This window comes from Myxocyprinus asiaticus, chromosome 11 (genome assembly GCF_019703515.2).
Source record: "Myxocyprinus asiaticus isolate MX2 ecotype Aquarium Trade chromosome 11, UBuf_Myxa_2, whole genome shotgun sequence".
In the NCBI taxonomy this organism is placed as follows: Eukaryota; Metazoa; Chordata; class Actinopteri; order Cypriniformes; family Catostomidae; genus Myxocyprinus; species Myxocyprinus asiaticus.
In genome coordinates, this window is record NC_059354.1 from 35319689 (window position 1) to 35347542 (window position 27854).

Sequence of the window (27854 nt, forward strand, 5' to 3'; positions counted from 1 at the left end):
GATGGGGGTGGGGGGGGGGGGGGTTGTTGCCCTGGATGTTGCCCTGGATGTTGCCCTGGCCTGAGTCGGGCAGTGGGGATATGTGGTGATGGGGGCGTGGTCGTGTGTCTGTCTGCGGGAGAGAGAGAGAGCGTTAAGGCTCATCACCTGGGTAGGCATTATCTCTAACACCTATTTCTTGTTGTAGTGATGGCGGAGGGAGACATAAAAAGGCACACAAGGCATCAGAGTGACAGAGAGAGACCAGAGAGAGAGACTGTACCTGTGTGTGCTCGATAGAAGCCTTTACTTGTTTGTGTGTGTGACTACTTGGCCACCGAGTGCCTTTTTGTTTGTTTTATGAACGATGCTGAAGAGTAATAAAAATATTCACATTGACAGTTTGCTGCCTCCTGACTCCATTACCCAGACAACAAACCTTCTACACTATGCTTTAAGTCATACATGCAAAGTCATTGGGCATGGCCATGAAGTTATGATATTTTCATGAAGTTTGATATTTTCTAGGCGCAAGTGAGTTTGGCAAAATTGCGCACACAACACGCAAAAGTGCTGTGGTTCTTCTCCGGATATTGCACCGTCTGCATCCTATTGTATAATAGTCCATTCCTTCAAGCACCAGGGATATAAACAAACAGCATATTTATAAGAAGTTAGTAGTGCAAATGGGGCATATATGAATTAGAAGAATAGAATTATGGACTCACGTTTTTTTTTGTGCATTAACTGCGTCCTTGTTGAATGTCATGCATATTCTTACGCACATGCATGGAAAATATGGTTCTCGTCAGGATTTGGATGTAGGCTCAGTTAAATTATAGAGAATTTAAGTATTATTAACCATTTTCATCTACTGACACCCAAATCATGGCTAGTATAAACAGTGATATCGGCCTTCCAGGTTAGGCTGTGCATTGAGGAATTTTGCACCCACTTAACTATGACCAGTCAATTTTTATTTGGAATAATTAAAATTAATTTATTTATTGAAACATGAAAAACAAATTGTCTCATAAAACATCTACAACAGTGATTTTCAAGGACAAAATTTTACGTTCCACTGTATTTTCAAAGGCTTGACATGAACTTTATTACCACCTGCTGGTGAAATCTCCAAACTGCAAATGCAGGTACTGAGTTTGGACTTTGCGCTCAGATTAGAAGTGCTTCTCAAAAGTCTTAAATCGCAATGACCTATTTCGCAGGAAAACAGTAAATTGTGTTTTGCGGTTCTTTATTTACATACAGTACACCCACAGTTTGTGCACATACACCCACAGGTAGTGCAAACACTCCCATCCACGGCCACTTGCACTTTGCACTGGAATGAAAATTGTGCTAAGAATTAGCGCTCTCACGAAAATTAGATAAAATGCTGTGCACGGTTGTGCTGCACGCCTAGTGCACTCAAGAAAATAGACCCCATATATCTCTAATATGCTTTTTAACATTAGTGGAAGGACAGATTTACAGTAATACATAGTATTTAAATGACCTGACCTTGAGACTATTTTCTAGGCAAAAATAAAGGTCTCATCAATGCTATTTTGGGGGTCCTCTTTTATAAGTCCAGTTGCTCAGAGACACTGGTCAAGTTTTACAATCTGAATCACCTCTTTGCCTAAAATAGAGTGATGACACTCTGCTGTAATATTTGCCAGGTTGAATGTACACAATGTTGCCAGCAGCCCAAGCACACAAACTGTGAGAGGAAAATTAATGATATGCCTGAGGGGGGTTTTATTTCATGTGGAGAACAGATACAATTCCTGTACAGTCTGTTTGACATAAGTCTGAGATATATTGGAATTTTATTGGAATATATTATGGGTTTTACCTTTTATAGCTGCTGAGGTTACTACTACAACTGCAAGCAGGCTGGAATAGCAAATACTTGAGATGTACCCATATGATTTAATTAAATAAAAAGAGTGAGAGTGCATTCCAATTGAAAATATTACCACATATGCTTGCATTTCTAACAAGCCAAATAACCACATATAAATAGGATGCATAATCAGAATTCATCTTACAACACACAAGTAAGGGTTTAGCTTTGATATAGCATCTCAACTCATATAAAACACCTTGCTTTTAATTCCACCATATTTGTATAATATTTGTCATGGTATCTTGTCTCTGTGTGGGTAGATCTTTTTTTAGGCATTTTTAGACATTTTTTTACAAGCCTAACTAAGTATAAATCCTCATGCGTGTGTAAGTGACTCCATACATAGAAGCCCCTTTCTTTTTCAGCTTTTATTTTCATCTTGTATTGAGAAAAGCAAAACTCAAGAACATTCTTGAAGAACTACAAATGAAACAGGTTAATAGCACATTAAATCTGCATTGCTCGGGCCTTTTCTTTTCATACAGACAAACTAAATAGGACTGCATTAAGCCCGAGTTCTCCTGCATTTGCCAACACACCGAGCTGTTTTCATGGCCCATTTACAAGAGCTTTTGCTCTTGACTTGGCAACAGGACATTACACAATCCTATTAACAAGCCTTTTACTAGCAAACATTTACTCGGTAATAAAGCTACTGACTTCTACCTTAATAAAAAGGATTTTCTCTGCACAATGGTTATCCTGTGGCATTACTGATTTCATCAAACATTTAAATAACGATAAAGCTAAATAGTAAGATGTCTGGACTAAATCCACAGTCAAAATTATATAAAAACAAGACTATTGTGTTTTGTGGATTAAATCTGAATTTAATTGCTTCAGTGATGTTGATACTGTACATGGCTTATGAGTGTATACAATGTTCCAAACATTAAACATGGCCCTTGTTAAAGGAAGCAGAGGAGATTGCAAATACAAATCAAGGCCAATCTAGTCTAGGTCAAATTGTTTCATTTTTTGATGAATGCCTCTGCCCTTCACTTTAATTTTGCGGCATGAAGCATTTACCCATGTTTCCATTGATCATGTATAAATAATGGGGGGGGTTGTACTTGCTTGTTTTGATTATTGGGGGTTATGTTGGTATACAGTGCTGTGAAAAGTATTTGCCCCCATCCTGATTTCTTCTGTTTTTGTGTATATCTCATACTAAATTTTTCAAAAATTCAAACAAAATCTAACATAAAACAAAGGCAATCTGAGTAAACACTTAGTTACTAAATCCCCAAATCTATGAAACTACATTCATAATGGGGTTCAGCTGGACTAGACACACTCAGGCCTGATTACTGAGTGTGCCAAAATTCCACCACAGCATTGTGAAAGACTGATCTCCATTTATTGGATGCGTTTGGTTGCAGTTGTTGCTGCTAAAGGTGGCACAACCAGCTATTAAGTTTAAGGGGGCAGTTCGTTTTTCACATGGGTGATATAGGTGTTGGATAACTTTTTTTTTTTTTTGCTTCAATAAAACATTTTTTGTGTTTTTTTTACTCAGGTGTTTACTCAGGTTGCCTTTGTTTAATGCTATATCTAAAACAATTTAGTATGAAAAATAGAAGAAATCAGGAAAGGGGCAAATACTTTTCTGCAGCACTGTATATAGACCTAGTAAATATCTTTCTGTTTATGATGTTAATTGCTTATTATACATGTTTCCATATATATATACTGCTGTTGTGTTTTCTAAGCTCAATATGCATTAAGTGTTGACCAAAAATGAAACTAGGCCATTTTAATTTATTCTATTTTATTCTTGCTATTTTCAGCTAAAATTCAGCTGCTTTTATCCTCTTTGATCAAATTTAATTACAGGGCATTGCAGGTTCGGGGCACCATTACCCCCAAGAACCAATTACAGTTCAGTGGAACTGAGGGAACTTTGAACATTGCCTCTGTGTCTCCTTGTATCAGGATGTGGTTGTAGATGGATGTTAGCATCCAATGCTCATACAGTATCCCTCATCTTTGCTTTTTTTTTTTTTTTTTTTTTTTAAATATTTGTAAAGACATGCAGTTGTTTTATGATCCTCTACACTGGCATATTTCTGCAAATGTTAACATTTATGTTATTTTAGATTGACATTCATTTCATTTACATTTAGTTTCTTAAGGTCAAAAGTCCCAAGTCTATCTTTTATTCTGATCATATATTCCACTTTTTGGCCCACCTATGACTGGAAAAGTATTTAGCAGGGCCACACAGAATATACGTCTGTAGTCGAACTCAGAACTTTCTGCAGAAATGGAACGGTCATCAACACATTTATCAAATTTAAATCCATTCTTCGGAATTCTGCAGATTTTCTTCCCAAATTAGAAAAAGCCCTGCACATTCCATCTGGAAATAGTAATTAGTCATATGACTAATACAAATGAAGATGTACAGTGTTATAATTTCTTATTTAACTTCACATTTCTGAGATTTTAAATACTCACCAAATGAGTAAACATATAAGTCATTTGATCATTTCTATGGCCTTGTTTACATGATATGATGATCTTTTGTAGCTGTTTACATAAATACTCTAGTCTTCATTGCAGACTCATGTATAGTGTAATAAGTGTCACATGTGACCAGAAGCGAGTGTAACCAGACCTGCTCGACCCACACCGAACGGGACTTGAACTGGTGTTGTTGGCATGGGAGGTGGGCGCACTAACGAGGAGGCTAAAGGCTACAGCCCCTAGCTTCAGTCGCTAGTGCTCCTCTTGAGGCCAGGGGAGTGAGGTTTACTCACACTGCACAGCACATACCAGCTGGCTCTTGTTACATGAGCATCAAGGAGAAATGAGGAATATGGGCCAGAAAGAAAAAAAAAACTTGAATGTGCTGCTCACATTAAGGCATCTGGTAAGAGAATGGACCACAAAGTAACAGGTAAGCAGTGGAAAATTGCATGTTCTTATTTCTGTGTACAGTGCATCCAGAAAGTATTCACAGCGCTTCACTTTTTCCACATTTTGTTATGTTACAGCCTTATTCCAAAATGGATTAAATTCATTATTTTCCTCAATTCTACAAACAATACCCCATAATGACAACGTGAAAGAAATTTGTTTGAAATCTTTGCAAATTTATTAAAAAATAAAAATCAAAAAATAAAAATAAAAATCACATGTACATAAGTATTCACAACCTTTGCTCAATACTTTGTTGAAGCACCGTTGGCACCAATTACAGCCTCAAGTCTTTTTGAGTATGATGCTACAAGCTTGGCACACCTATTTTTGGGCAGTTTCTCCCATTCTTCTTTGCAGCACCTCTCAAGCTCCATCTGGTTGGATGGGGAGCGTCAGTGCACAGCCATTTTCAGATCTCTCCAGAGATGTTCAATCTGGTTCAAGTCTGGGCTCTGGCTGGGCCACTCAAGGACATTCACAGAGTTGTCCCGGAGCCACTCCTTTGTTATCTTGGCTGTGTGCTTAGGGTCATTGTCCTGTTGGAAGATGAACCTTCGCCCCAGTCTGAGGTCCAGAGCGCTCTGGAGCAGGTTTTCATCAAGGATGTCTCTGTACATTGCTGCATTAATTTTTCCCTTGATCCTGACTAGTCTCCCAGTTCCTGCCTCTGAAAAACATCCCCACAGCATGATGCTGCCACCACCATGCTTCACTGTAGGGATGGTATTGGCCAGGTGATGAGCGGTGCCTGGTTTCCTCCAGACATGACGCTTGCCATTCAGGCCAAAGAGTTCAATCTTTGTTTCTCATGGTCTGAGAGTCCTTTAGGTGCCTTTTGGCAAACTCCAGGTGGGCTGTCATGTGCCTTTTTACTGAGGAGTGGCTTCTGTCTGGCCACTCTACCATACAAGCCTGATTGGTGGAGTGCTCCAGAGATGTTTGCCCTTCTGGAAGGTTCTCCTCTCCCCACAGAGAAATGCTGGAGCTCTGTCAGAGTGACCATCGGGTTCTTGGTCACCTCCCTGACGAAGGCCCTTCTCCCCCAGCTCAGTTTGGCCGGGCGGCTAGCTCTAGGAAGAGTCCTGGTGGTTCCAAACTTCTTCCATTTACGGATGATGGAGGCCAATGTGCTCATTGGGACCTTCAATGCTGCAGAAATTTTTCTGTACACTTCCCCAGATCTGTGCCTCGATACAATCCTGTCTCGGAGGTCTACAGACAATTCCTTGAACTTCATGGCTTGGTTTGTGCTCTGACATGCACTGTTAACTGTGGGACCTTATATAGACAGGTGTGTGCCTTTCCAAATCATGTCCAATCAACTGAATTTACCACAGGTGGACTCCAATCAAGTTGTAGAAACATCTCAAGGGTGATCAGTGGAAACAGGATGCACCTGAGCTCAATTTTGAGTGTCACACAAAGGCTGTGAATACTTATGTACATGTGATTTTTTTCGTTTTTTATTTTTAATAAATTTGCAAAGATTTCAAACAAACTTCTTTCACGTTGTCATTATGGGGTATTGTTTGCAGAATTTTGAGGAAAATAATGAATTTAATCCATTTTGGAATAAGGCTGTAACATAAAAAATGTGGAAAAAGTGAAGCGCTGTGAATACTTTCCGGATGCACTGTACACTATACTTGATTGTGATTCATTTTTTTGCCCCCAAGTCATTGGCAGACAACAGTTCAGCAGACATAAATGGTAAACATCTTGCTCAACTCACAAAAGAGTGTCACAAGAGCCGCATTTTAAGAGTTTAGGGTGATCATTCCATGTATTCAAATGTTCTTTGTTAATAGGGAGGTTAGAATGTACATTTAAGTGAGATAGAGATCCCATACAAAAACTGACTTCTGTCTGTGCCTAACCATGTGTATCATGTGGCTGAGGAATATACCGTACACTGTATGCAGGTTGTGATGTAAGATTCTTACATAACTGCTGAATTAATGCAGGTGTATCTGGCATGACTGAACTTCTGTTTGGGAGTCCAACAATTACTACCTTTAACTTCGATCGCCATTTACTTTATTTGCTTTTTTCCATAAAAATGTAAGTAAATCGTGACTGAGGCTGTCAGTCCCTAACATTCTGCTTAACATCTCCTTTTGTGTTGCATGGAAGAAAGCTGTATGGGTTTGGAACAATATGAGGGTGAGTAAATGATGATGGAATTTTAATTTTGTGGGGTAAACTAACCCTTTAAGTCATTAACAACATGCTAATTCTTAACTACCTTTCCCCCAGGACACCATAATGTGACATTGCCTCCACTCAATGTCCTACTATTGGAAGATAAACTGGATTTTTTCTGATAAACAAAAAAGATTTCCTTTCACTCTAGCTATATTTCAGAACTCTGTGGGTATCAAAGCCATGATGTAGCAAGATAACATTTGCTAAGAAGTGTCCAGAGGGTATATAATGATGGTATTTCTTACCCTGTAGGGGGTGAATTATGGGGGTATATCTTTTAAGGCACGTACACTGGGGGCCAAAAGTTTGGAATAATGTACAGATTTTGCTGTTTTGGAAGGAAATTGGTACTTTAATTCACCAAAGTGGCATTCAGCTGATCACAAAGTATTGTCAGGACATTACTGATGTAAAAAACAGCACCATCACTATTTGAAAAATTCAAATAATTTTTAATTAAATCTAGACAGGCCATATTTCCAGCAGCCATCACTCCAACACCTTATCCTTTAGTAATCATGCTAAATTGCTAATTTGTTACTAGAAAATCACTTGCCATTATAGCTTTATTACATTCATTACAGCTGAAAGCTATTTGGTTTGTTAAATGAAGCTTAACATTGTCTTTGTGTTTGTTTTTGAGTTGCCACAGTATGCAATAGTCATAAATGAAAAAAAAAAACAGCTTTCTCTAGAAACTCGTCAGTCAATCGTTGATTTGAGGAATGAAGTCTATACAATGCTTGAAACTGACAAAAAACTGAAGATTTCATACAAAGGTGTACACTACAGTCTTCAAAGACAAAGGACAACTGGCTCTAACAAGGACAGAAAGAGATGTGGAAGGCCAGATGTACAACTAAACAAGAGGATAAGTACATCAGAGTCTCTAGTTTGAGGAATAGACGCCTCACATGTCCTCAGCTGACAGCTTCATTGAATTCTACCCGCTCAACACCAGTTTCATGTACAACAGTAAAGAGAAGACTCAGGGGTCCAGGACTTATGGGAAGAATTGCAATGAAAAAGCCACTTTTGAAACAGAAAAACAAAATTAAAAGGTTAGAGTGGGCAAAGAAACAGACATTGGACAACAGATAAATGGAAAAGAGTGTTATGGATCTTAAACCTGAGTATCTGGACAAACTGCCAATGCCAAGGATCTGCAAAGCTGTCATTGCTGCACGTGGAGGATTTTATTTATTATTATTTATTTATTTTATTTTTATCCCCTTTTCTCCCAATGCCCAATTCCCACTACTTAATAGGTCCTCGTGGTGGCACGGGTACTCATCTCAATCCGGGTAGTGGAGGACAAGTCTCAGTTGCCTCTGCTTCTGAGACCGTCAATCCGCGCAGATTATCACGTGGCTCGTTGTGCATGATAATGCGGAGACTCCGCATGTGGAGGCTCATGCTACTCTCCATGATCCATGCACAACCTACCATGCACCCCTTTGACAGCGAGAACCACTAATCATGACCACGAGGAGGTTACCCCATGTGACTCTACCCTCCCTAGCAACCGGTCCAATTTGGTTGCTTAGGAGACTTGGCTGGAGACACTCAACCCGCCCTGGATTCTTACTTGCGACTCCAAGGCCCCATGTGGAGGATTTTTTGACGAGAACTCTTGGAAGTAGTTTAAGAAGTTCTGAACATTTTTTTCAAATTGTATTAGTAATTGTTCACGTTATTAATGTCCTGACTATACATTGTGATCAGTTGAATGCAGTAGCGGATCCTGGCATACGCAATATAGGCAGCCGCAACGTTCTCTGGGGCGGCACGATAGGTTACCTGCTCGGCCGCCCCGCACAGAGCTAGCAAGATCGCAATGAGAGAAAGGTGCTCCAAATTGTGCATCCCCACCCCTGGCTCAATCGCGATGGGAGAAAGGTGCCCTAAATCATGCCACCCTGCCCCCACCCCAAGCTCGCAAGATCGCGATGGGAGAAAGGCGCCCCAAATTGTGCCACTCTGCCCCCGCACAGAGCTCGCAAGATCGCGATAGGAGAAAGGTGCCCCAAACCGTGCCACTCTGCCCCCGCACAGAGCTCGCAAGATCTTGATGGGAGACAGGTGCCCTGAATTGTTCCTGACAGGCTACTCAGCCATGTCAAATCTCACCTAGGGCAGCAAGTACAGGTGCATCTCAATAAATTAGAATGTTGTGGAAAAGTTCATTTATTTCAGTAATTCAACTCAAATTGTGAAACTCGTGTATTAAATAAATTCAATGCACACAGACTGAAGTAGTTTAAGTCTTTGGTTCTTTTAATTGTGATGATTTTGGCTCACATTTAACAAAAACCCACCAATTCACTATCTCAAAAAATTAGAATATGGTGACATGCCAATCAGCTAATCAACTCAAAACACCTGCAAAGGTTTCCTGAGCCTTCAAAATGGTCTCTCAGTTTGGTTCACTAGGCTACACAATCATGGGGAAGACTGCTGATCTGACAGTTGTCCAGAAGACAATCATTGACACCCTTCACAAGGAGGGTAAGCCACAAACTTTCATCGCCAAAGAAGCTGGCTGTTCACAGAGTGCTGTTAACAGAAAGTTGAGTGGAAGGAAAAAGTGTGGAAGAAAAAGATGCACAACCAACCGAGAGAACCGCAGCCTTATGAGGATTGTCAAGAAAAATCGATTCAAGAATTTGGGTGAACTTCACAAGGAATGGACTGAGGCTGGGGTCAAGGCATCAAGAGCCACCCCACACAGACGTGTCAAGGAATTTGGCTACAGTTGTCGTATTCCTCTTGTTAAGCCACTCCTGAACCACAGACAACGTCAGAGGCGTCTTACCTGGGCTAAGGAGAAGAAGAACTGGACTGTTGCCTAGTGGTCCAAAGTCCTCTTTTCAGATGAGAGCAAGTTTTGTATTTCATTTGGAAACCAAGGTCCTAGAGTCTGGAGGAAGGGTGGAGAAGCTCATAGCCCAAGTTGCTTGAAGTCCAGTGTTAAGTTTCCACAGTCTGTGATGATTTGGGGTGCAATGTCATCTGCTGGTGTTGGTCCATTGTGTTTTTTGAAAACCAAAGTCACTACACCCGTTTACCAAGAAATTTTGGAGCACTTCATGCTTCCTTCTGCTGACCAGCTTTTTAAAGATGCTGATTTCATTTTCCAGCAGGATTTGGCACCTGCCCACACTGCCAAAAGCACCAAAAGTTGGTTAAATGACACCAATGGTGTTGGTGTGCTTGACTGGCCAGCAAACTCACCAGACCTGAACCCCATAGAGAATCAATGGGGTATTGTCAAGAGGAAAATTAGAAACAAGAGACCAAAAAATGCAGATGAGCTGAAGGCCACTGTCAAAGAAACCTGGGCTTCCATACCACCTCAGCAGTGCCACAAACTGATCACCTCCATGCCACGCCGAATTGAGGCAGTAATTAAAGCAAAAGGAGCCCCTACCAAGTATTGAGTACATATACAGTAAATGAACATACTTTCCAGAAGGCCAACAATTCACTAAAAATGTGTTTTTTTATTGGTCTTATGATGTATTCTAATTTTTTGAGATAGTGAATTGGTGGGTTTTTGTTAAATGTGAGCCAAAATCATCACAATTAAAAGAACCAAAGACTTAAACTACTTCTGTCTGTGTGCATTGAATTTATTTAATACACGAGTTTCACAATTTGAGTTGAATTACTGAAATAAATGAACTTTTCCATGACATTCTAATTTATTGAGATGCACCTTTAAGCCAGAACCGCCACTGGTTGAATGCCAGTTTGGTGAATAAAAGTACCAATTTCTTTCCATAAGAGCAAAATCTGTACATTATTCCAAACTTTTGGCCCCCAGTGTATAAGGCACTGTCCTTTTATGTGGTGAGATATACCACCATAATTTACCCCCTGGATTCTTCTCAGTAGCTGTTATCTAGTTAAATCATCCAGCTGGTACCGTATGTTTGAGGACCAATTTAAGGGGCAAAGCCAAATGTTTGCTATGTGAACACTTGTTTAAGGGCATGTGATGTTAATTTCACAATAAACAGCCCCAAAGCAGTAGCTGAGATAGTTTGGTTTAAGTGTTTAGCCTATTATGATCCTTGAGATAAAATTGATATCTCAGCTCTTTGTGAACTATGAAAAGGGTGAATAAATTTAAAGTGTGACACTTTCTAACAATTTGTCATTGCTATTGCATTTAAAATATAATCCAAATGGCTACATCAATGTTATCCTATACTAGTTTATGATAAACTTTTAGCTGCTTTTAAGCAATTGAAGAATACACAATTACAGGTATTTGAGATTGTCACGCTTTACCAGTTGTCTGACTTTACCTGTATTCACCCTACTGTAGGCTACATTAGTAAGCATCATGTTAATTAAAACCAATCACTACTAAAACTAGCCATTTACTGTAAAAAAAAAAAAAAAAAAAAAAAAAACTTTAAATTAAACAATTTAATTAATTGAAATGTAATTTTGTGATAACAATTGCATTAGACAAGAATCAGATGATCAATTTATTATTGAATAAGAAAGTATGTTGTAGGTGATAACGTGACGACACCCTGAAACTATTGTCTTTTTCTCTGCATGAAATGTGCCCCAATTCCAGAAGTTAAGTGACCCTGCCGCTGTTATTGCTTTTTATGAAATTCTCTCTGGGTTGCCAGTCGCTGAAAGTCTTTACGATCCATCCATTCATAAAAAATAAAAAAAAAACGAACTTGAAAACGAAGAATGATTTGGCAACATCTTCAGTTCAGCACTTAAAGGCAATCTTGGCAAGAGCTAGCAAAATAATTCAGCCTTTAACCGCAAAGTCCTCAAATGTTTTATTAATCATGGGACCTTCTGGGTAAATGCATCTATGTACACATATTAAGCCTACTCTGGAAACATAAGAATGTCGAAAAGAAACCTTTTCAAGATAAGAGTATATTTTTGCGCACTGGCAACCCGCAGCTGCATGGGCTGGTCCTATGTGGCTCGTCAGAGGATACGGAGGCTGCTGTTGCTAACTGACATGACTGGGAACGCTTCTAGTGATAAGGAGCCGCGCATAGAGGAGTTTTCCGTACTTTAGGAAGTATTTTGTCTTTTTCTCATTGTTGCGACGTGCGTTGTTTCAGCCAATGTTGCGCTTGTCAAACTTCTCGAGACTCAGTTTCTGAAAGACTGAGAACCAGCTTTACTTAAAGGCAATTGTTGTCTGTTCTTTAACGGATTATATGCATTTCAATATAGGAACGATGAGATACTCTCGCACTGGGCAGAAGTAAATGCTTCACTGTCATGGAATGTGGAAGCGCGAGCACTGAATTTTTTTTAAAAATTTCCCTAAATGCATTTACAGGTAATTGTGCTGAGTGTTTATATTTTGTGGGAATCTAATTTGACTTTCATAACCAAATCTGATTTGTACAAATATTTATAAACTGACTGAGACCTTTTCTGAAGCGTTTTTCTTTTGTTTGTTAAGCCTCCAAGGATGATGCTGATTGTTCTACCAAACTTTTGCACTTTTTTGCGGTGAGCATAAAAATTCTAAACTGTTATTTATTTATTTTTTTTTATTTTTTTTTAAGTAAGTTAAATCTTAACTTCGCATCTTAATCGCATTACACTTTACTGGATTTGATCTACTGGCGTAAGTTTCACTAAAGACTTCAAACATGAGGGGAACGGACATGCTTGTTTTCACAGTTTTGTGTCTGTTGACATGGTCGGTATACGTGTCAGAGAGCAGCCCGACCGATAAACAAGCCAAACTCAGGCTGACGTCCATAAGAGGAGCAAGACTCAACAATTCAAGACAGAGTCAGATCATTAGAACAGGAGCAGGTTCATGGATCAGTGACCGACCCGAACAAATACTGGGAGATGAGGGCATAAACGTTACCAGGAACGGACACTCCAGAAAGGTCTTGGCACAAAGAAGACCAGCGCAGGGTGGGTCTAGGAATCCAATTCAGCATGATGATGGAACACCTGGAGCCAGGGCCAGAGTATTCCGTATGCCAAGCAACACTGGTTCTCCAAGTTTATTGGCCTCATTTGCTGGGAAGAACCGCCTGCTGGTCATTTCAGCACCTCATGACTCTGAAGGCTACTACAGATTGATGATGAGCCTTCTCAAACCGGAGGTTTACTGTGAGATGGCAGAGCGCCACATGCATCAGATTGTGATATTTCACCAGGAAGGGGAGATGGGTGGCAAAATCCGACGCATTACTAATGAAGGTAAAGTGATGGAAGAGCCTTTAGATACAGCCCTCATTCCCAGGCTCATGAACTTCCTTAAATTAGAGAAAGGGAAGTTTGGAATGGTCCTTCTTAAAAAGACCCTACAGGTGGAGGAGCGCTACCCATATCCTGTCAGACTGGAGGCCATGTACGAAGTTATCGACCAGTCGCCCATGCGCAAAATGGAGAAAGTACGGCAAAAAGGCTTTGTGCAGAAGTGTAAAGGGGCTGGGGTGGAGGGTCAGGTGGTTGAGGGGGTCCTCAGCATCGGCCCCCAGGTTGATTCACCAATGGATAGGAGACCAGAGAGAAAAGAGGTGAGGAAACCCATCCGGAGACCACCTCAGGCGACAACTACAACTACACCAACTCTAACGAGACCAACAACCACTACCACCACCACAACTACCAAAGCAACTACCACCACCACAAGGCCCACAACTACAACCCACTCCACCACAACAACAACAACAAAACGGTCTGCCACAACCACTACACGGGCCACCACCACCACTCAGAGCACCACGAGAGTTCACAAGACCACTAATGAGCCCTACTATTACAACCATAAGGACAGATACAAGACCAAAAGCACCACCTCACCCACCACTATTCCTGTTTATTATAGCAAGGCAGACACAGGAAAATATGGCGATAACCGTACAGACAAAAAGGAATATGGTCGCAAACACACCAATGTCATACCTACACAACACAAGCCTTCTAAAGTTAAGCCATCCAAGAAAAAGAATGGCAATAAGGGAATTAGTAATGCTTATGAGGATAAATACGATGTAGGAGAACCCACCGATGGTTATCCTGAAAAGAAGGAAGAGATTGTCCCCACCAAGAAAGGTAAGGGCAGGCAGGACAAGACTGATAAAAAGAAGAAAAAGGACAAGACCGACAAGTTGTCAAAGAAGGACAAGGCAGAGAGGAGGGGAAAGGATGGAAAAGGGGGAAAGAAAAATGGTAAGAAAATTTTAAAGACCCCTGAGAAAGAAGAGTATCCGAAACCAACAAAGAGACCATTACCGTCACCACCCAAAAGAACTCTGGCAACCTTTTTGGACTATTTTGAAAGCAGAAGGAGACTAATTGTGAGCATCAAAAAGGATACACTGATCCTAGTCTTATTCATACATGTGTAAATCTTTATTATATTCTTATTTACTGTTATTCTGTTTCAAACCCTTTACTGTAGTTGATTACTGTTCCAACGGAGGAAAACAACATGTATGTTCAGCAGAGGGATGAATACCTGGAACATGTGTGCGAGATGGCCATCAGGAAGATTTCCATTATCACCATCTTCGGCACCCTGACAAACAGCACCATGAAGATAGATCATTACCAACTTGGTAAGCCACTGTCTTCTTGTTGGACAGTAAAAGAGAGGGGAAGAAACAGGAAAACTTAATTTGGAATGAATGGAGTTACCTTGAAAAGTACATACATAACTATCCAGCATGATATTATATGATCTAAACTCTAAAGCTTGTATTTCATCCACAAAAAATGTTTTAAGTTAAGTTTATGTTTAAGTTAAAATAAGTCTAAGAAAACTGGAGAAAGTGTAACACTGGATAAGCCTCCTGTTTACTTTTTCCCGTTATTAGAGGTCCAGGCTCTTTTTCTTCTTCTTTTTCTGCCCTAAAAGTGTCTAGACATCAGAAACGGTAAATTATAGAGACCTAAAACTTTAAACTTGGCCAGATGGTCCCAAATTCCAACCCCTTCTCAGGCATATGCATACACATATGCGACACTAGGTGCCACTATAATAATCACATTGACGTTAATCACAAAAACCTAAATTTCCTAACTTCTACTAGACACTTTGTCCGATTCGCACAAAATTTCGTATACATCTTCAGACAATCCTGAAAAAACGTTGTTCAAATAAACCACTTTGGAGTTTATATTTATAAGCCAATCAAATTTATAAACCAGTAAGCCAAATTATAAGCCAATAAATGTTTAGGCATGCCCCATTTTCACAAACCCACCTACCTGTGTATCTTCTGAACGCAAAGTCCAAACTTAACGAAAACTTGGTAAACTTGTACACAAAGGCATTTTGAATTTTATAAAATTCTGCATATAGGGAGTGCTACAGCTAAAATAAAATACATCATAAATCTGCAACCATTTCATCAAGGAAGTTAGAATTTGATATTCAACTTCTTTGGTTCAAGTGCTGGCATATCCTTAAAATATTGATTTGATAAATCAACAGAAATGGCTGCCAGCAGCCAATCAAGTTTCTGCAGCTAATAAATTGCATTATGAACGGCCAATCATTATGAAATTTGGCATCCTTTAAAAGTTTGCCAAAATTAGGTGGTATACCAAATTTTGTGAGGAATTGGCCACAAGGTGGCACTATAATAAGCTACTTCACGTTTCTGCTAATAACTCAGGAACCATACAGGATAGAATAAAAATGAATCCTTCAGTGCCCACAAATTAAATGGTCATGTGGATTTCCATTTCCACATGAAAAACTTTCTACTAATTTTAAAAAAAAAGATTTTTGACTTGCCCTAGGCTGTTTGTAGGATTCTCACAAAACTTGGTATGTATCATCTTGAGATCCTGCTGATAAAAATTTAGTAAAAGAATAATATTCAAACTTAACAGCACATTCTGAGATCTCATGCCAATTTCATAAATTTCAGATGATAGGCAGCACTATAACTTAAATCCTAATTATGTAACTGTGATCAAACGGTTAAAATATTACATCAAAACAACTGTTTCCACAGTATACACATGATTTCATCTTTCAAATTTGATTATTTTGGTCATCTTCTTGTCACATGCTTGGACCCTAATAATTGCAGCTTGCGGCTATTATATATCTTCTGTTCTGCTTTCCTTAATCCCAAACAGTCACTGATGAGAATCCATGTCATGTGTTGACATATGGACATTTAAACATTCTCGTCAAAACATTCCATCCATTCCTAGTTCCCACTGAGCCAAACTGAACTCTGGCCACCAGTCCTAAAATCCTGCAACATTTACAAATAGAACAACTGTTTCCTGTTCTTTGAGAGCTTTCCTAGTTTGTAAGCTAGGAGAGAATTTAATGATATGGCAAGCTAAAGGTGCCTTTTATCTGACAGTTGGCACTCACTTGTGAGTTGGGGTAAAACTTTTCCAGACTATGACCTCACATGACATAGAACCTCACAGCAAAGGAATTGGAGTTCAGTTTGAGAATGGAGTACTTGTTTAAGGGTCAGGGAAATCTGCTAGATGAATTAAATGGAAGAGTGTGAGCAGAGAGCGGAGTCTGTCGCAGCACGTTATTCTCTCTAGTTCATTATCCAAGACATGGAAAAATGTCTGTTTCCTTTGTAGCTAATATTCTGACTGGATATTTTTAGCTCAACAAAAGCAGTCAATTCTTGACAGACTGGCCAGTTTTGTAGGGTGTGTAGTTAAAAGCATACATTGCTTTTTTCTGACAAGCACTTCCATGTACTTTTTTGATGCACTGCTCCTGAATGAGGACAAAAGGAGGGAAGCCTATGGCATGAATTCAAAAATGGGTTTGTGAGTCCTCGAGTAGAGACCTTTAAGATACTAAAGACTTATATAATTGGAATAAATAAGGTTCACTCCCTCAGGCATGCTGTGATCATTCAGAGCAGATTTGTGACATGAAGAGTTATATTTAATACTATGGGGTATAGCTTGTCTGTTTCGTATTCCATACTTTTTACTTGTTTTACAGTAAAAATATCTAAACATGTTAAAATGATACATTTGCAAAAATGTGTAAGATAATACCTTTTTTTAGAGTGTACATATGTATATCTTGTATTCAGTTCTTCTTACCCTATTGGCTATTTTATTTGTTCTTGTTTTAAGCATACTAGGAAAGGAAAAAAAAAACAGTTTGACAGTGGGGTAGGAACAATTTACTTAATTCAAGATATGTTCTCTAAAAACAAGTCATATTACATAATTTTGCTTCTCAAGTACATTTATCTTGTTTTAGGGTTGTTTAGGTTCTTATATTTGAAAACAAGACAGAAATAATGATTAAGAATTTTTTTTTTTTTTGCAGTGTGAAAATAGAAACAGACAGACTATACCCCCAAGTATTCAAATATAAATTTCAGGTACAACTCTTGAGGTCACAGATCTGCTCTGAATTATCTCAGCATGCCTGAGGGAGTGAACATTCTTTATTTACTAGATGTTTTCATTATTATTGCTACGTCGCTACCACTTGTCAATTAGAATGTACAATTATACAGACATTAAGACCAAATGCAATGAATGAGTTTAAAGATGACCTATTCATTCGGACTGCTTCTGAGTCACTGCTTACACTTTTGCTCCACACACTCATCAGTCTGGTCTACATTGCTTATTTGTGAGTGAGGGGTCCCTTTCACTGATTCACGGTGGAAAAATAGAATTAAAACAGGTGCTTGGATGATTTCACTGCCACGAGCACATCTTTCTCTTAAAGGCAACAAAGTGAAGACAGAGTTCTCTCTCTGTCAAGGCATTTATCATATTTTGGGCATGTTTGGAGCATTTTCACGTTGCCAGCTCAGTCTGACTGGTTTCAGTGCACCAGTAGGCATCAGAGGTACTGGAAAAGGAAACGTGACTGTATGATCAGTGGATTCTAAACCACAATTAAAGGTTCTATGCTGTGGCTATGGTAAGCACAGTAGCCCATATATAATTAGGAGCACTGCTGAGGCAAAACCTAATCTCTCATTTTCCATTTATAATGCCTATGATGTTACTCAGCAGAAAGGGGATTTTTATCTATTTGTTGATATATTTTATATATAAGTTCCTAGTTGTAGTTTATATGAGGGTGAGTAAGTAGGGGTGTGTGAGCCTAAAGGCAGAACAGACTCCTCATTCAGTTTTGCCTTGACAGATTAGTAAAGAGCATATTTGGAGAATACCACATATGGTATTTAGAGGATGAAATGGTGTTTAGCCGCAGCTTTTATCTATTTAAAATGTCAGTGAATTGTAGTTCAAAAGGGCCTCCAATGCTGAAAGTGGAGTCCTTTAATCCTCCCGTTCTGTTTGGGGTCTGAGAGACATCAAGGCCATTTAATGCCTCGAAAAATAATATCTAATTGATACTTCATTACTTTTCTTTCTCTTATGAGTACTGATTATGAACAAGATGTTAACAAAAAGACTTAGATGTCATAAAAGACTTCAACTGCCTTTCATGAAATATGTTACATTACTTTTGAGGTCTCAGAGATCCTATATAAAAGATGAATAAATGCAATTAATTTTCATAGGCTAACATTCTCTGATAGGTATGCAAACTCTTTGACAGTTGTTTATTTTTATTTGTATTACTGTGTCACATTTATGAAATGCGTATTTTGTGAAACAAGAGATGGTTAAATCTACAGTAATGTAAACCTACTGGGTTTGGATTAAGTCAGAAGAACATAAAATCATGGTTATTGTAGTTATTATAAATGTAATTAATTTAAAAGTAAAATAAAGGTTAATTTTAAAATTACTACTATTACTTTTATGCATACAGCGATCTCTGGGAGCCTAAGTCAATCTCAACAGAACATGAGGGTTAAACATTCTCTTTTATTACACAGAATGTCCACTGGAAATCAGAGTGAGAAATTCGTAAAATTTTGCGGAAGGGAAAACAAAAACTTTGTGTCGGTCTCGTCATCCCGTGCTGTCTCACGCACCCGCAGAGTTTCCACAGAGCAAAGAGGGTCTTTCACCAAAGCGGGTCTTTCACATGAGTTGTTCTGTTTTTATCTGTCTCGGTAAGTGTAGAGGAAGCCATGCTTCCGGAATAAAAACACAAGGCACCATAGCACTTCATTAAAAGACTGCATGTCTAGTGATTTTCCATCTAAACAAACAGCAAGACAGAATTGGGCCTCAGTGTCCTGAATTCTACTGGTTGATATTTGTATGCTATGAGAGACACGCATGTGTCTTTGAAGTGCAGTCCAAACAAAGCTAGTAGACTGTAGTGCCATGCTGTAATCTTCTGCATTTATCTCTCTGGTTGGTTGATCAGACTGTGGGAATATGTGTTGTCTTTGCAGAGAATGACAAACCCATGAAAGGTCTGAAACAGGAGGATTTGGAGAACCAGTATCTCATCACAGAACTGAGGAAAGACTTTGGAATGACCTATAATGATTTCTTTATGGTTCTTACAGATCTGGACATGAAAAGAAAGGTAAAAATTCACATTTGAAACACTAATATGATTGTTGTCTGGGATGTGCATGGCAAGGATTGCCTTATTCCATCTTTCATAATGTTTTAGACTGTATCAGATGTGTGTGTGTATGTGTATGTATGTGTGGGTATTGGGGGGGGGGGGGGGGGGGTTATAGTTAAGGGACTGGTTTTTAAAAATTAATGCGTATGGAGATAACCGTGATTTTGCCAAGTACGACATGTGCCTGAATCAGCATTCTTATCCACACTTTGTATTCCCTCTGATTTTAGGGATTGTTAAAGTGATAAAGTTTGGACTATATCTGATATTGGTGTATGGTTGTTTTGACATCCTACTTGGTGAAATCACCAGTCATGCACCCCCACCAATACCCACTTTATAACGGTTGCTACACCCCTGATATCAAGAAACCATGTTCCTTGTTTAACAGATCATACATTACATTTTTACAGCTTTAAAGCTTTTTTCCACTGTACTTTTTAGTGGCATGTGAGGTGTGCCAGCATAAAACCAATCCTGTTTGCAGACCGCTGGAATAAACAAAGACAGCACTGTGCAGTCAGGTGGTGGATAGGGACAGAGAGTAAAATCTATTGAAAATCCTCAGAGCTGTAGCTGGTCAGACACCCTCAAATACTGCATTATTGATACTGAGCATGTAGCATTTAAACTGAATTCAGGTATTACATTTACACTGTATTGGACTGTTGTTTTGAAGTGCATTCTTGCTTGACCGGCATATTTGTTGTGGTTTGCAGAAAAAATGCCAAGAATTCTTCACAGCTCTGTCGATTTGCACACTTAATTTTAGGTTCAGCATTCCTGACTGCTCAAAACGCATTTAGAGTATCCCTTTACAAGTGAAGGCATTCAGTTTAACCTTCTCTATGAGGCTTGTAGGTTTTCCTAAGTTTTATAACTTTTTTTTATTATTATTTCCAGCAATACTATGAAGTGCCAATTGCAATGAAAGCTGTGTTTGACTATGTCGACACGTTTTTCTCACGCATCAGAGAAATGGAACAACAGAAACGTGATGGAGTGACTTGTAAGAAAGAAGACAAGCCAAGATCATTAGAGAACTTCCTTTCCAGGTATATCAGAATATTTTCATTGAAATGGTGCTGGTTCCCATGCCAGAACACATATGTTTATACAGACTTTAAGCTACCCACAAACAAACATGCTCATCACAGTCCTTGTTTACATGTCTTACTCCTTTGAAAAAAGTTACCATCTAAAAAAAATTATTTTAACGTCTTTTTGCCATCACAAACTGGCTTTGATGTAATGGCCAGAGGTTATGTAAATATTAAATAACAACCAATACACACATAATATTTGTAAACAAAATCTTTTAATCTCAGATGGACAGGGAAAATAAAGTGGCTGCAGTAGCATTAAAAAAGGAACAGTGTGTTTGTCAACTGGCTGCATATGCATTTCAGGTGTATACAGTTTTGTTGATTCTAATGGGAGCAATTGAGTTTTAATTGTGTCAGTCTAGCCAGTCAATCATTCAGTGCACAATCTATTTTTCAGCATGCTCTCTTGAACATTACATGACTGTGGCAACATTTTTGCAAAAAGAAATTACTTGCTTCATAACACGTTTCACTGCTGTCTCCCAGTGAATTGTCCAGAGGGGGGCGCCAAAAGCGAGTGAATACCGTCGTAATCAGATTATATTTTTAATGTGAATATTAGATGGAGGTTTTAATTAGTAAAAACCTACCTCCCTAACCTAAAACTTTATCCTAAACCTAACCAAACATGTTCTAAAAGCAAATGAGAGGTGAACAAAACAGACATACTTACCCTTAACCAACATCTAAACCTAACCGATATTATCCTAAAAGTAAATGAAAGGGGAAAAAAAAGTGTAACCGATAGTGTCCTTAAAGCAAATGCGTCATGAAAAGCACATTTTCTGATGCAACCACGACATTTCGTGTTGTTTCTATAACACTTTTGATTCACATGTCAGCTTGTTTGCTTGGCTGGGCTCGAACCACAGTCTTCCAAGTTTAAAGTACAACACTCTATCAGGTGAGCTACCGTGGAAGCTAATCACATTGGAATATGTGTGTAAATGTAGGTGAGTCTGTAATACAAGCATTAAAATGTGTCATTTTTTAAATGATGCATTAGAGTAAAAGTGTTTTGATAGCATAGCAATGTGTGAGTAAAACTGTGCAAAATAAATGTTTAAAAAGTCATAATCAGTCGTTGTAGTCAGGATTTGTGTGAAAGTGAATAAAACGCACAGTTGATGTAGCGCTAGCACTGTTAGTGTTAATTTCACCATGAAACTGTGGCGAAACGTAGAACGCTGCACATAAAAGTCAGTTTGCAAAAGTGTAGTTGTAGTAACGTTCATTCTACGAGACTAGGTTGCAGCCAGCTTTCCAGCTCAAAACCACCTTTTCTTTGGTGTAATCCCACAAGAACAGATTGGGCCAAGGCTCTGGCACTCTTTTGGTGAAAAATAGGTGTCAGAGCCCTCATGAGACGAAATTGTTCACACAAGATATCCAAAAACAAAACCCAGAACAGCAGATAACACTTTTAACCCTTTTGTGTCTGTTTTAGCCCTTGCCCTTTTTGGATGCATACTTTTGTTTAAACTTGTCTGCCTTAAAAGAAAGGTATAAAATGTTCAGTATATGATTGCATTTAATCAGTCAGATAAATATCAATTTAAAAAAACATTTTCAAATATTACATAGTTTCATTGCAATCCTTTGTTAGCTCTAAGTAAACAGATCTATTTTTGTCTTTATAGTCTGGTTATGATTTTGGTATGGGTGATACTAGGTTTCGTTGGAGACGGAGGTTGTTTGTCATATCTGCACCAGACGATGAGGAATGGGCATATCAGCAACAGCTCTATGCATTGACCAGCCAGGCATGCAATCTAGGTAAGCCTGATATTCACTAAACCATTGGATTTCATTGAAAGGGATTTTCAATAGCAGTTCTAAAGAATTTGCTGTACAGAGTATACTGTAGCTATTCTTCAGGAACTCATGCAATCCTCAGTTGGGTTTAAAGACAGATTTACCTTTTTTACCCTGCTGCATTTTGCATGTTTCTCTCACATGTCTCAAATTTGCCAAGATATTACCTGTGTGCTGTATGAAAAGCACTGTCATTGATTTTCTCTTGTCAGCCAGGGCAGATTGAAACCAGGCCATTGTTGCTGTAGGCCTCGGAATCTCTGTTATTTTAAGGATTTGGGTTTTACTTGGTATTATTCCCATGAACAATGTGTCTTCCCAATGATCCTTGCAATCAGAAATGTTTCCCACAAAATAGGCTTGGCACAACAACAGTGAACATTTGCCAGTTTGTATCTTGTCCCAGAAATCTTGACAAACATATAATTCATAAAGCTAAGCATTAATTCATCATTGTAGCAAGCTCTTGTGTGGCTCCCTCATTCTAATAATGTACAGCTTTGCACACTTGGTGAATTTGACTGATATAAGGCCCTTTTAATTGGTAGTGGTTTGCTAGGCAGTTTAACACCCGTTGGTCAGGGCGGTGACCCCAGCCAGGGACCACACTTGGAACTGCTGTATTGAAGCATTTTCCACATAGAATGTCAATGGAGATCGTAAAGTGATGTTCCCAGTGGTGGTAGTGTCAGGGTAGATGTGCTGATATTGCTAGTAGTATAACATTCAGATGTTCTGTCACTTGATCCCTGCTTTGTGTTTAAATAATAGCAATAATTTTGCCAGTAGTGATGTTTTTTTAATGATGTTCAAAAAAATCAGATTTTTACTGCCTGTCTGAAGCCTTAGTACAATTGTAATGATGAAGGTTGACATCAGTGTTGGGTAAGTTACTCTAAATAAGTAATTAATTACTAACTACTAATTACATCTTCTACAGTGTAATTAGATTACTGTACTAATTACTCTGTCTGAAAAGTAATTGCATTACTTATTACTAATTACTTTCTAAAACCCTAATCAACCTCGACCAGATGAAAAATATAAGGATAGACATGAAATTGTTCTTTTAATTTTTTCAAATAAATCATATAAAATCAAATAAATTATTCATGAACTGGTCAAAGAATTTAAGGGAGCTGCATTAAATTAGAAAACATTTTAACATTAGACGTTAAATTTCGATTTTAAATTCACTGTTGTTTTATATAGAATTGTTCTATAGTCTATAACAGTATTTAACACAATTACATCAGAAGTAACTGTAATTAAATTACTGAAAAATTAAGAGTAATCACTTTAATTTTTTCAATGAAAAAGTAATTTAATTACAGTAATTAATTACTTAGTACTTGGTACAACACTGGTTGACATGAATAAATAACAAATGATTGTCTTTCCTCTCCATTTAAGATGACATCTATTACCACAGTGTTTTTTTATTTGGCTGTCAACTTCAAACATACAGTAAATTGCAATGTCTTGATGAGAAACATCATTATTAATTTATCCCCTACATATCCTAATAATTATAACCTGTATTTTAATGAGAACAGCATAAATGTCAACATTACAAATCACAGGATGTTTAGATGTATTTAGTCTGTTGCTCTCTAACCTATAAATTATCAGTGTATCGGTTTATTTGCAGGTCTTCGCCATGTGTCAATTCTGAAGCTAGTAGGGACAGAGCTGGCAGACATGGGTGGAGTGTTGGAACTTTACCCCATCAATGGTAAGACACCTGCCACTGAGACATGCTAAAAAAGCTAGACTTAAAATGTGGTGTAGACTTTGTGGAAGCCCTATTAACTGGTATGCAGTTGCAAACACTGGTAGCAATGGTTTATGAGCCAATTTGAAATACCAAATTGCTTTGTTGTTGTTGCTTAATAATTCAGCTTATAGCAGTCTTAGTAAATGTAAAAAACAGATTTAGCGGCTGTAGTTAACAATTGCTTAAAGCTGAAGTGTGTAATTTTTGTGCCACTAGTGTCACCAAACAGAATTGCTACTGTTTTCAAACAGGTTTCCTGAACATTTACATTTATTAATTTGGCAGACACTTTTATCCAAAGTGACTTACAAAAGAGGAATAATACATCATAAGCGATTCATCTTAAGGAAAAGTGCTGCATTACAATGTTTCACTAGCATCAGAATAGTAGTATCCAAGACAGATTAGAATGCAACAAGAATATATATAATTTTTTTTCAATGACTTACGCTATCTGTCATTGGTCAAACAAACAGATAGTCCCACCCCAAGCTCATGCCATAGATATAGGCGTAAACGTGTCATACAGGGGGCGTGATTTAGCGCAGGGAAAGCGAGGCCCTGTTACCATAATTGCTCATTCATTCCCTTGAGAAAAATGGGGAGAAATATCCAATACAATTGGCTATTTTAACAATGAAAAACATGACGAAAAGCTGATTTAACAAAGCCAAAAAAACTTCTGAACTTTTATCGCCCGCCAACTGGAAAAAATAGAGGCATAAAAAAAGAGCACTGTGGCTGCAGTTGGCCATTTGCCTGATGCATGGTTTTAGAAGTGGTTGGGAAACACCAGACCAGATTCAAGACTTTATCGATCATCATATCATCACAAAAGTGGTTCCCACAGAAGCATTATGATGAGTTAACACCAGAAAACAAGACAAGATACCTGAAAAAAAATTGACATGAAAAGAGTGGAGCACTGCTTATATTGGTTTTCATGCTTTTATAAATTAAACTTTTTCTGGGGATATATTTCTCTACATAAGGTACGAATGTATACTCGTCTCCATTAGCACTTTCTTTATTGCCAAACAAACTACTTATTAAGTAGAAATGATTAGCAAAACTGATTATGGTTGCAAGTCTAATTATTGTTATATTGCAAATTGCCGCATGTTATTTTTCATGTTTAATAAATTATATTTCCTCTCTCATTATTGAATCCAATTATTTGCGTCTTGTTCGCAATTTTATTGTAGGGCTAACAAAATGTACAATATAATTGCCTTATAAACTCATAAGCCTACTTGCATTGTCAGCTGAGGCCATAAATTGTCATTTTAAAATAATTAAGGGTCTTCCATTGAACTCGTATCAGCTAAATCACTGGTTTCACTTCTTAAATTTGAGCTATTTTAATGTGTACAATCATTTCATTAATCATCAGTCATATTAAAAGCTAAAAATAAAAGTGTTGATGATAAACAAAGCAGTTAAAAAGGTTTTAGATACCAATCAAATGATAAAATGTTAATGTGACAATCATAAACATAAACGTCTTTCTTGAGGTGGCCTGGAGCTGCTAAGAAACTGCTGTATGGCTCAACAGATTGCAGCCACAACTTCCTTCTTTTGGCTTCTATTTTTGACGGCTGGCGGGCTATAGAAAATCACTTCCAGATTTTTGGGCTTTGTTTGAAGTGCAGAAAACTACATAATAGCTTTTCGTCATGTTTCTCGTTGTTAAAATAGCCAAATCAATTGGATATTTCTCCCCGTTTTCCTCATAGGAATGAATGAGTAAATATGGGCAGGGCCTTTTTGCCGACTTTATCTATTGGTTGAGCCAATGTTGCTGTGTTGGGCTGGTTGGGATATTCAAACAAACACAGAACCACAGTGTTTACACTGTTTGGGGAAATCAGCCTAAGAATGGCTTATGCAGTTGTCTCTGCATATTAAGCTGCAATAGGAGAAAGTATTTAACATGGAAAAAATACACACCACTTTTAGGCAAACACCTCTAGATGAATGTATACAGAACATGCTGTTTTTTGCAATATGACAATGTACATGCAGAGCAGCCAGATGTTTAGTTGGTGTGTCAGAATTTAAAGCAAATATGTGATGTGCTTATGAGTGTGTTGTTGTGTTGACATTAGTTGGTTTTTTAGGTGTCAGTGAAAAGCTGCAAATAGCCTTCTTAATTCAGGCCTCTCCCTGCGTGAGTCAGTCTCTCCAGCCCAGCAGGGCTCAGAAATGACCAAATACTTCCTACTGGAATAATATTTTGCAGGATAGAAATGAAAAAGGCCTCAGGTGTTTACATATTTTCCATCTTTGTTGAAACTTCAGACAACTTTCCATTAGGGATGTGCGAGACTAGTTGATTTAAACAGTGCAGATGCTGCTAATGCATTTTTAATATAATTAATAATTCAATTATAAAAAAAATAAAATAAAAAAAGGAGCAGATGTATACAAAGTTTAATTTCATCTCAGGACATGCGTGCTGCTTCCCCCTCTTGCGGCATGCGCAGAAAAATGTCCTCTCTCAAGACGAGAAAAGTAACTATGGAAAAACCTCAATGGTGATGCAAAAACATATTTCCAAAACGATATATAAGAATAAGAATTCCAAAGAATAATTGGAATATCAACAAACCAAACTGGTTGATATTCCAATGAAGAACAAACATAAAAAAAAGTTCTATTTTAAAATGTCTTTTGCATTACATGCTAAATAGAGTCAAGTCTATCAAATAATGTGAAAGTTCAGCATCCTGTTTATTATATCAGTAGTAAGTCATGGGGACACACAAATGGCAGTTTCCTGAGAATATCAGGAATATTCATGAGTAAATGAATGTGCTTCAGGAACTGCAACAGTGGAGCGTGAAGGAATATCTGCAACTCTAGTGAGGGACATCAGAAACTATTTCCAGATCAGCCCTGAGTACTTCTCCATGCTGTTGGTGGGGAAAGACGGAAACGTCAAGTCCTGGTACCCGTCCCCCATGTGGTCCATGGCCATCATCTATGACCTGATCGACTCTATGCAGCTCCGCAGACAGGAAATGGCCATCCAGCAGTCTCTAGGCATGCGCTGCCCGGAAGATGAGTACGGTGGCTATGGTTACCACCACGGTTACCATGAGGGTTACCAGGATGGCTATCATCAGGGTTATTAGGGCTAACCTGTGATCCCTGCAAAAGGTTTTACAGTTTCCATAAAACAGTTTCATGGTAAGAGATAACTCCCAAAACTTTTACCTGGTTTTATAATAATCACACACAGCTGTCCTTCTTTAAAGATGCCTGTCCTCTGCGATAGGTCTAAGATCTCTTTCACATCTATGGACATAAACTTTTGTAGATAAAAGACGTTAACAAAAAGTTTTTATTTATTGGATGTTTTCTCTATACAAAGTGATTGTTTTTAAAAGTCACATCCTGCTTTTCTTTATGAAACCACGGTTTTGTTTTTCTTTGTTGTAAAGAGCACTGTTGCCATATGGTGTATGTCTTATTTATAAATGTAAAAGTTGTGCTTAAATTTCAGTAAAGATATATTATCATGCCTTTGCACTTTGGACACAGTATGCTCCAAATATTGCAAGTCATCACATAAAATCTATTCTCAGCTAGACTAATATATAATACACCTGGAATTTATTTTTAAGTGCTATGTGA

The 27854-nt window shown here is 38.2% G+C and overlaps 1 protein-coding gene across 1 annotated transcript; it reads left to right on the forward strand.

Annotated features, from left to right (window-relative positions):
* The first annotated feature begins 12019 nt into the window (after positions 1-12019).
* LOC127448541 (coiled-coil domain-containing protein 80-like) lies at positions 12020-27741 on the forward strand. The gene is made up of 8 exons (XM_051711169.1): positions 12020-12356; positions 12483-14346; positions 14451-14607; positions 19336-19472; positions 20421-20572; positions 22296-22399; positions 24090-24173; positions 27039-27741. The coding sequence occupies exons 2-8, from the start codon at positions 12676-12678 to the stop codon at positions 27350-27352; spliced, it is 2619 nt and encodes an 872-aa protein (XP_051567129.1). The 5' UTR covers positions 12020-12356; positions 12483-12675; the 3' UTR covers positions 27353-27741.
* The last annotated feature ends 113 nt before the right edge of the window (positions 27742-27854 follow it).